This window comes from Lactuca serriola, chromosome 7 (assembly GCF_051521515.1).
Source record: "Lactuca serriola cultivar US96UC23 chromosome 7, Lser_US96UC23_V15, whole genome shotgun sequence".
NCBI classification, from domain to species: Eukaryota; Viridiplantae; Streptophyta; class Magnoliopsida; order Asterales; family Asteraceae; genus Lactuca; species Lactuca serriola.
The window spans coordinates 13,796,082-13,807,399 of record NC_136414.1 but is presented as its reverse complement, the minus strand read 5'-3'; the positions used below and the strand labels follow the sequence as shown (position 1 = coordinate 13,807,399).

The 11,318-nt window shown below is 41.9% G+C and overlaps 1 protein-coding gene across 1 annotated transcript; it reads left to right on the top strand.

Annotated features, from left to right (window-relative positions):
- The first annotated feature begins 4,835 nt into the window (after nt 1–4,835).
- LOC145063742 (uncharacterized) lies at nt 4,836–5,717 on the top strand. The gene has a single exon (XM_079011332.1). It carries the CDS (start codon nt 4,836–4,838, stop codon nt 5,715–5,717), a length of 882 nt encoding a protein of 293 aa, XP_078867458.1.
- Nucleotides 5,718–11,318: the final 5,601 nt, after the last annotated feature.

Sequence of the window (11,318 nt, the reverse complement as noted above, 5' to 3'; positions counted from 1 at the left end):
TCCAGGAGACTCTGGTTATACTACCGAAGAGGATTTATTGGTACCCCGAGGGGCATAACGAAGATAAGTCTCAAGCGCTAGTATTAACCACTTCACGGAATGTTTAGTTGTTATCGAATTTGAGGTCGTTTGGAACAATGTGGAATATAAATAATTATACACAAAATAATTATTTAGCATGATACTCTAGATTAGAAATGGATAAACTAAATCTGACATACTCTATATTTTAACTTTGCATGAAATTTGAATCCATAAGATAGGTAATGAAACCCCAAATTATACCCATTATAGTTTGAATGATTGGTTAAGTTCCTGTTCGGTTTTGAAAAACTATGTAATTATATTTAGAAAGCGTCCCTTATGCTCCGCATATTACAAAAGGGATAAAGGTATCTAAATGTTTGATAGAAAATCATTGTAATTACATCAGTTTTTAAGTTACGAAATCCTTTATGATTAGCTTGTATTCCCCCCTGAAAACATGAAAAACTTGGAAAAGTGTAGGGGTATGAACTCACCTGCTGTGGGTGGAATGGATGGACGTGTCAGGTAGGATGCTAGGTGTCAATTGAGGAATTGAACACACACGAGGATCCTATGTAACATGAAGCGATACATAATTGTATCTAATTAGTTATTTAATCACTAATTAAGTAAGTAAATACACTCTAATGCGTGAAAACACTTTATTTCAAGTGTTAGGGGTGATACGGGTTGCATCTAAGGAGTGTATGGCCTCATTAAGGAGTTTACTATTCAATTGGTGGCCTTAGGGGGTGTTTACGGTTTCAAGACCATATCCCCCATGAGTTTACGGCTGTAAACTCATGGGAATGGTGGGTTTGGGTGCTCAAAGGTCTTATACTACACAAGGAACTATGCTAGACTCGAATCAAGGGCTATGGAAGTAACTAGGGCTCCAAATGTATCTTTAGGGGAGTTCACGGCTGTAAACATATGAGTTTACGGCCGTAAACTCATATTTGACCCTTCATTTCATGCTTTGGTGGTTCTAGGTTAAGCATACTAATTTCTAGTCATTTATATAAGCCATAGGGGGAAGTTTGGGCACCATATGACCCCTTTAGGGAGTTTACAGCCAGAGGACGAATTCCTTGGGGGTTTATGGCCGTAAAATCTATGAGGACTTGGTTTCTTTGATGTTTAAGGTCCCTACTTCGATGGTGGTTGATTCTATGTTGAGTTCTAGGCATAAGGAAGGAAGAAAGGGCAACTTGGCACCCTTAAAGGGAGTTCACGGCCCAAGAACATTCTTTGGCCGTAAACTCTTATTCATCCTTGATTCATGGTGTTTTCTAAGTCCAAAACATGTTACTACTAGTGTACAATGAGTTAGGATAGGAATACTTACAATCTAGGAGCTTGAAATGGATGATTTAGGCCAAGAACTCTAGTGTGTTCTTGATGAATCAAAAACACTTGAATAGCAACTTAAATGGAATAAATTCATGGATAGAATGGTATAAGATCACTAGAATAAGTGTTGAATGAGCAAATTAGGGAGTAAACACTTACACTTTGATGATTTCTTGATCCAAAACCGAGTTTGAAGGGAGATAGTAGAGACAGGGACTTCTAAGAGTGTGAAAAGAGTTTACAATTGGTCAAGACTCACCTTTATAGGTGTGAATTCATGGCCATAATGAGTTTACCGCCCGGAGTTTTCCTCCCGGAGTTTCTTTCCTGGAGTTTACCTTCGTAAAATCCATGTTTACGGCTTAAAACTCCATCTTATGGAGTTTATGGCATGACTTTTGATGTTTGGACTTTAGTGGCAGTTATCTAACACTTGATCCTTAAGTGTAGTTGGCTCAGAATACTAATACAAACTTTAATTTGGGAAAAAAGATGGAGGAAATGAATTTGATTTTTTAATGAAGTGACAGACTGCTGAAATTATATATACGAAATATTCGGGTTGTTACATCAATGAATCGCCGCAAGATAGGATCCTCAATACCAACTTTTGTTCCTGCTTGGGGCGCAACTCCAAGAGAGTAATCCCATACGACCCAGGATCCTAACGAAACCTTTGTTACTCCCTATAACAAGGATCCTGATAACTTCGTCGATAATAATATATTTACTACTAACTCTATGGACCTTGATATAGGTTTAAGCCTGATCATGGCTAAGGAGCTTCAACAATTAAAACGAATGATCTCAAGCGTGCCTGGAGTAGTTCAACCTATACCGGAAGTATCCCCCACAAGCCACAAAATCTTGATATTCACTCCTACAATCGCTGACACCGAGGTCCCAAAGCGCTTCCAAATGCCCAACATGAAGCCTTGTGATGGGACCACAGACCCTGAGGAGCATGTCGCACAATATAGGTAAAAATGTAAATCATCCCCATTCCTACACTCTTGAAGGAAGCTTGCCTATGCAAGGGTTTTGGTTCGAATCTCACAAGATCATCCTTAAAATGGATTCTTAACGCTCCTCGTTACTGTATTACTTCATTTGCTCCCACTTAGTTAATTTGTTTAACAATCAATTTTCTTGTAGTAGACATTCGAGAAGATCACTAGTGATCTTTATCGAGTGGTTCATGATCCTAAGGAATCCCTTATGACTTTTGTGAACATGTTTGGAAGGGAAGCTCTGAGTATCCCCAACATTGATATGGAGACTGCAGCTGAAGCCTTTAAAAATAGGCTTAAAGAGGACTCTCATTTCTACGAAGACCTTGTAATGACCCCATGCAAGAGAATGGATGAGGTCTGAAGCAGAGCATTAAGATTCATAAGGCTCGAAGACAAGGATATCAAAAAAGGAGCAACCCACTATTAGGGCCAGGATCCCAAAATTACATTCAGGATCCTCAAAGCCTCAGGAGCCTTAAACATACTCCAGGATCCTGATTATTATCATTTATTTTTCCTAACATATATAATGGTTATATGCTCTATTTTTCTCACATGTGCATAAATAATTAGCTAAGGACTTATTCTCAATGAAGAATCATCTTGACCAGGCAAAAGACCCAGAATATCAAGTCTAATAACGTCTATAAGTTGATCTCAGAGGATCCCGAAATTATCAGACTTATTGTTATTAGATTTAGACTATAAATAATACCTGTATTCATCACACCACACATAACTTTTAGCTTATCCACGATACTTGTACTTACATTTTACATTCATCTTTGTAATCAAATTCTTCAATTAATAAAATCATCAAGGCAGGTGATCATTATCACCTCCCATGGATTTATGTCGGAGATCCTAGCAAGGATCAAGGGCTTACCTTGTTAAAAACTTGTGTCACCTTGATCATCATTTTTTACCTGTTGATTCTGAACATTACAACCTCTCATACAATTTGGTTGAGTTTCACTAGTGTAATTTTTAACCAAAATAATTTAGCGCCCACCATGGGGCAGTGGTGTTCAAAATCTTTCGAAAAATCATGTTTACACAACCGACACTGTTCTCTTCCTTAAATCCTCCCATTTCCTCCAAAACCTTCCACCACCTTTAGCTGGAGCTCCCAAGAAAGCCTCGGAAGCACCAAAGAAAAACACCTCTCCGGTCGCTACTCAAGGATTTCGGGATCCTCTTGTGCTGATTTCCAATAATGAAATCTTCGCTATGATGAAGAGACTGGAATGACAAGTCGCTCAACAGCTGGAGGATAACAGGACAGTTCTCAAGGGAGTGGAGAGAATGAGGAAAAAATCCACAAGCCTCAAGAAGCAGCACCCTCGATCTTGCAGCCCAAGATCCTGAACTTTGATAACACGGGATCCATAACGATTCGCCGCGAGATAGGATCCTTAATACCGGCCTCTGCTCTCACTTGGGGAGTAACTCCAAGAAAGCAAGCCCATACGACCCATGATCCCAACGAAACCTTTGTTACTCCCAATAACAAGGATCCTGGTAACCTCATCAATAATAATATATTTACCACTAACTCTATGGAACTTGATATAGGTTTAAGCCCGATCATGGCTAAGGAAGTTCAACAATTAAGACAAATGATCTCAAGCATACCTGGAGTAGTTCAACTTGTACCTGAAGTATCCCCCACAAGCCACATGGTCTTAAGATTTTTTCTAGCAGTACCTAATACTGAGGTCCCAAAGCGCTTCCAAACCCCCAACATGAAGCCTTACGATGGGACTACAGATCCCAAGGAGAACGTGGAGCAATAACAGGGAAAGGATGGATATCATTCCCATCTCCAATCAGTTGAAGGAAGCTTGCCTGTGCAAGGGTTTTGGTTCAACCCTCACAGGATCTACTTTAAAATGGCTTCTTAATTTTCCTCCTTACTTTGTTACTTTATTTGCTCATTTAGTTAATATATTTTACAATCATTTTTCTTGTAGCAGAATATTCGAAAAGATCACTAGTGATCTTTATCGAGTGGTCCAGGATCCTTAGGAATCCCTTAGGAGTTTTGTGAACCAGTTTGGCAGGGAAGCTCTGAGTATCCCCAACATCGACATGGTGACTGCAGTTGAAGCCTATAAAATTGGCTTAAAGAAGAACTCTCTTTTCTACGAATACCTCGTAATGACTCCATGCAAAAGGATGGACAAAGTTAGGAGAAGAGCACTAAGATTCACAAGGCTTGAAGAAGACAAGGAGATCTAAAAGAGGTGCATCCCACCAAGCTCATACGACCACCCCAATAAAAAGGCTGACTCCTCGGCTCAAAGATCCTCTAAATCAAAACCATATTCTAAACCTGACCATCATAGGGTTAATGCCCTTGAAGATGAAGGAGAGGAAGAAGACTTTCCTAAAATTATTGACTATTGTTTTTTTATGGATATTCTAGGTGTAATATTTTCTATGCAAGATCTTGGAGATAAAGCAAGATGGCTAAGAAAAGGAGAAAAATCTACCACTTGGAAAGACAAATCTAAATGGTATGCATACCATGAAGACTTTGGTCATATCACAGAGAATTGCATAGCTCTCAGGAAGGAGATCAACTACCTCTTAGGCAAAGGATACCTCAAAGAAATCCTTGGAAGAAGAAATGAGAGATCCAAAGAGAAAGACCGGGATCCTCATAAGATCCTCGAAAAACCAGGATGCCCTCTCGCTGAAGCGAAGGTAATCAATGTGATCTCTGGAGGATCTGACATTTGTGGTACCTCTTATTCTACAGCAAAGAGGCACACCAAGGTTTCAAAAACAAAGAAAGAAAAAGGGTCACAGAAGAATACATCAATCACAAACGAGAAAGTGATCACGTTCGACGAAGCAGATAGACAAGACATCCATGATCCTCACAATGACGGATTGGTGATCACTCTTTACATCGTTAACCATTTCTTCATAAGGATCCTTGTTGATAGAGGATACTCAGTCAACATTATACTCCTGGACACATTAAAAAGAATGAAAATCCCAGAGTCTGAAATAGTTAGAAGATCCTCGGTGCTTATTGAATTAAATTGCGAAACCAAACACACCGTTAACGAGATAAAGCTACCTATCTACGTAGAGGGGGTAAACTCTATGCAATGTTTTATTGTAATTGATACATTATCCTCTTATAATGTTATACTAGGTAGACCATGGATCCACGAAATGAAGGTTGTTCCATTGACATATCATCGGTGTGTGAAGATGCCTACTCCATGGGGGACAATGAAAATCATAGGAGATCATCAAGAATCCAAAGAATGCTACAAGTCTTCGATAAAATCCTTGACGATACCATGAAAAACATAGCAATTAAAACAGGGGACACAAGACATACTAGAAACAAGAGAACAATATGTAAAAGAAGCACCCTTGAACCTTGAGGATCTCGAAGCCAAAATTCTGATAGGATCCTCAATACCTGAACAAATCGAACATGATATAATGAAGTTCCTTAAAGCTAGAAGCAAGATGATTGCATGGAAGTACGAGGACATGACATGTATAGACAAAAATATAATAACACATAAACTTAACATTGGTCCATCTTTCAAAACGATACACCAAAAGAAAAGGAAGTTCGTACCAGAGAGAAAAAAAAGTTATGCAAGAAGAAGTAGAAAAACTTCTTAAAACAAGAATGATCAAGGACGTGAAATTCTTGATGTGGCTAGCTAATATGGTAATGGTACAAGAGAAGAATGGTAAATGGAAAATGTGTGTGGATTACACTGATCTTAACAAGGCTTGTCCCAAGGATCCTTTCCCTCTACCACACATAGACTCCATGATAGACACGACAGTAGGTCATGAATTATTAACATTCATGGATGGATCAGCGGGATTCCAACAGATCCAAATGGAACCATCCGACCAAGAGGATACGTTATTCATAACTCGAATAGGTATCTATTGTTATACTGCCATGCCATTTGGCCTTAAAAATGCAAGTGCAACATACCACAGGCTAGTCAACAAGATGTTCAAAGAGAAACTTGTTGGATTAGGTGTCTAAGCCCATAACTATAATTGGAATGTACTTGACCCGAGAGTAGCTTGGTCCTTTTGGGTTGCATTCACCATGGAAATTTGATAGGATGGATTTTTAAGAAAGAGGTTATTTCTGATTTATTAATATATTATAAGTACAATATTGATGGGATTAAAAACCTTTAATCTATGAAGATCGATTAGATCTTGAACAAGTAAGTAAATATAAAACTGGAAGAACACAAAATAAGAACGAGACAAGAGTGAATCAAACGTGTCGAATGATTAAACAAAATCCTCAGAAGAGCTTGATTAAGAACATCAACTGTAGAGGATTGGTAGGTTACAAGAACGATTAAGGAAATCTGTAAATGCTATCGTTATGCTCTAGATGAATCGCTAAAATCGTTAACCTAATATGCATGCAAGCATATACTTATATAATAAATAAAATGGGCTCTCGGTTGGACAGGCCCAAACCGGAATACAAACTAAATAAATAAACTATCGAGCCCAACGACGCAACACTTGAGCAATTCTTCAACCCAACAATCTCCCCCTTTGCGTCAATTGGAGCGAGACCTTCATTTGTTACTTGGGCCAGCAGCGGAGCCAGGTACCTTCTTCTTCACAGTGTTAAACAGACGAGAGATTAGTGCCAGAATCGTCTGCCTAAACCTGATGTACCACTGGATCATGTCATTGAAGTACTTGACATCATCCGCTGTATTCTCTTTACACGTTCGAATGATCGATAATACATGCTCTAGACAAGCAGTGGTGTAGAGATGTTTGTCAGCTAAAGCAAAGAGACATTTCTGTCCTTCTGCTCTAGTGAACATGACCGAATTGCGTCTCGGGTCGATCTTGCCCATCTTCATCTGATTGAGATCACTGGCCGATCCCACAGGAGCTATCTTCGGTTTCTTCTTGAAGACAGTAGCAACCTCCTGATCCATCAGGGCAACCTCCATGATATAGCAAACAATCATCCTCTTGATATGGTCTATAATCGGACCATATTCAGCTTCATTCATCAAGAGGATGTTGTGCAGAACAATCCAATCATGAGGATTTAAGTTCGGTAGATCCGCCAGGGAGATGTGATGTGCAGTTCTTGCAGATCCCCGAATCACCTTGAACCGAACGTTTATGAATCGACCTTCGGTGTAAGGCTTCAGTACCCGAACGCTTACTATCTTCTGGGCGCTCCAAGTAAGATATTGAGGACGAGCAGCCGCCAGATAGAAGTCGATGAGCTCCCTGTCAAGCTCAGCGTTCGGATGAGGGACTTCAAAGATATTAGAGAAGGCATGGAAGATGAATGCCTTTCGAGTCAACGGCATGTCGAACTGCGAATCGACAGAATTAACGCAGTCGAACGAAATTACCGGCTCGAGCCATAATATGCTGGGAGTGTCTATGGCCTCTTTGATCATTCTCTCCCGAGTCCATGCAGGGAATAGAGTCTTCCTGCTCTCGAGGAGATCGTGGGCTTCCTTCTGCTTGCGTTCGGCTTCTTCAGCCTCTCGCGCCACACGATTTACGTCTTCATCCACATTGCGACTGTTCTTTCGTTTTAACATGTCCGAAATGGTCTCCTTGTCTTCATCTTCATCTTCTTCCTCAGCTATGGTTTTCCCTTTGTCCTTCACACCCGAACCCAAAGCTTGACCAATCGGAGGTGGTTCGGTTGTGTGAGTAGCTTTGGAGGAAGGAGGTGGTTTCGATCCGTTCTTCTTCTCATCTCCCCCTTGTTTCGGAATGGACACGAAACTAGGAAGGCCTTCTATTTTGCTGAGAAGGTCAATGGCCGGAGAGAGCTTTTCAGCAAGGGTTCGCCTCACCGAATGGTTTAGAATCGGATCATGTGCTTCTAGGATGTTGGATAAGGCAGCGTGTACATCCGAAACACATGCCTTGATGACCTCCCTTTCGGATCGAAGAGCTTCCAGCTGTTGTTGAGAGTTGGATAGCTGAGTGCTCTTGACCTTTAGGGCGGTGGTTTTGCTTGCGAGAACGTCCATCAAAGAGTTTTCAGCCGCAAGATCCTCTTGTAGCTTAGCAAGGCGTTCATTGATGGAGGCACGAAGGGCCGAGTTGTCGTCGCTTATGGTTTGGCGAAGGGCAGCGAACGAAGTCAACTCCGTTGAGACGAACTTTGCTAATTGCTGAACAATCGGTTCCAAAGTTGTCTTGGTGGAATCCGCACTCTCTTGCAATGACTTCAGCAAAGAAGAGGCGTCTGAGAATAGTTTATCGACTTTTTCGGTCGCAGCCTCACAGGCTTTGGTAGAAGCGTCGATGGCGGCAGTTGCTGAGGCTACCGAATCATGCTGAGCCCTGGAGAAGGCATCAACAATCTTCTGAAGAGCAGCTTCAGATAAGGAGGACTGTTGGTTGGAAGAGGAGGCGAGAAGTAAGTCAACCTTCTCGTTGAGCTCCTTAAGATGCTTCTTTGTCACTGGAGCATCATCCTCTTCATCACTCTGAACCTGAAACAGACTGAAATAGACCGAATCAAAGGTCATGTGATCATCGCCAAGGAAAGGGTTTTCGCCATCAGAGGCATTTTCTGGAGATGGAGGGGGTGGTGAAGCTGGGGGTGTGGTGGTTTTGGTAGGTTCAGGTTGAGTGGGTGTGGGGTTAGTTTTGGGTGGTGGTTGAGTGTGGGTAGGTTCGGTTGTATGGGTTTCGGTTTGTGGTGGTTCGGTTACGGGTGGGGTTTCGGTTACTGGTGGTGTTTCGGTTGCAGTTGTGAAAATGGGTGGTGGTATAGGAAAGAGGTTGGTGGAATAGTGGTATTGGGGATTATGGTCGGAATGGAAGTAGGAATGGTTGGAGGAGGTGAAGGAACTGGTGAATTATGAAGTTCCATTTCTGGGGTAGGTGACCGAGGTGGTGTGTTGCCTCGTTGAGGGGTTTCGCCTCCTTGCGAGCCGTCCGAACCCGAACTCTCGCCCTCAGAATCACTTGAAGAAGAGGGAATAACGAGCTTGCGCTTCGGTTGTGTCTTCCTCCTCTTCGGCTGTGGGGACTGTGCAACCTTTGTCTGTTTCCTCTTTTTGGGAGAAGGACCCTTAGGAGCTTTGGTCGCTTGCTTCCCTTTGTCAGCCTTTTTGCCCCTGTTCACCGGTTTGTCAGCATCGTGGATAGACCTGAGCATATCCGGTGTAAGTTCCCTAGGACCAGATGGTCTGAATTCCTTGATCGTCCGGATTAGCCTGCTGTCAGAGGGCACGTTGCCATACATTGTCTCCGGAATGGAGCCAATGAACGAAAATTTAGATGCATCCGAGACGATGATCTTCTTGGTATGAAACGTACCAATTGAAGACATTGATGCACCTGCAGCAGTGGGAATGTCGAACTTGTCCATTGCCCACTTTGTGATCAAAATCCAGAACCGGGCAAGCGACACCTCAGAGTGTCGTGATGATGAAGAAAGGCTCTGGATGAGCTGTTGCCATAGGACCAACCCAAAGTCCAAGTTAATCCCGTTGTAGACTGCATACATGATCGACAAGAAAAGTCGACTGGCACCGTCGGATCCTGAGCTCCGTTCCGACAAGCCCTTGAAGAGGACTGTAAACAAGCCGTTCCACTGTGGCGGCAGACAGGACTTTTTGAACTTAGCGACGGAGGTGAGGACCTCCTTGTACTCCATGTTGTAAAACATGTTATACAGATGCCCAACCGGAATCGTCTCCGGATTTATTCTCGATGGGTCAACAGCCAACCCAAGCATGGTGCAGAAACGTTGTCGAGAAACAGATGTCTTGTGTTCAACAATTTCGAAGAACACCCGTTCAACTGTCTTGTCGTAATAGGCAGTCGCATAAACCTGCGATAGGGCCACCATGGGCACAGATTCGATCCTGGAGAGAGCGGTGGCGATTTGGGAGTACTTCAGGCACTCGATAATCGGCGACATGTAGGAGTCGTACGCCAGGGAGTTGAGATCGATCACCAGGCATTGTTGAGGACGAATGGGAAGGATTTGTGATGTAGCATGGACGGAAGATGATTCAACCATTGTTGAGGATTGAAGAAGATGATGAACAGTAAAGCTTTTTGGGAGTATTTGTTCTCTTGAAAATTCGGAGGCAGTAAAGAGGTAAATGGTTGTGAAGACTGCCTTTTATAGTGGGTGATAGGAGAGAGAAAAATCGTTTCAAATCTTCTATGCGATGATCACGTAGGAGAGAGAGTGTCAGATTCCTAGGATCACGCCACCCAACAAGCGCCGTTTCAGAAGAAAAACGGTTCAAATCCTCACGCGCCTTTAAATGCCAGAGGGATGTCGCTTGGATTTCGCACACGCGTCCATAATGTCAGTAAAAGCATGGGGGTTTCAAATTCACACGCGCCCCCTTTTTACCATCGTTTGAATTTCAATCCGTTTAACTCCCGCCGAGTCAGCAACCTTTCGTCTTATCCTTTTAAACGGCATCTTTTGAATTAAGTACCCACGTAGATTGTTTTTGACCACAGCTTCATAATTAACCACCAAAGTAATAATACAGCCTGTAAAAAATTAGTAACGGAATTTTGGAAAATCAAAGATTTTCGTGCAAAGAGTGTAGAAGAAAAAGAAATAAAGCAACTCTTTTAAGGATTTTCTGTGATGTCAATAATGACACGAAACTGATGATCCCGGGCACGAATCTCTTCCTTCAAGGTCAAGAGAGACCTTAAAGTGTTAGTGTGGATTCCCGTTGAATTACGATCAAACACTTATTAATAAATGTTGAAAGACTTCTTTTAATTAGGCTAAATAAGGGTGGCTTTCGCTTTGATTCAGCAATTCTATTCTTGAAATAAGAAAGAAAGTGAACAAAGTACTTGTGAGACCGGTGTAGCCTGTTGAACAAGTAGGTAGGAATTTATTTTAAATTGGCTTGGAAAAAA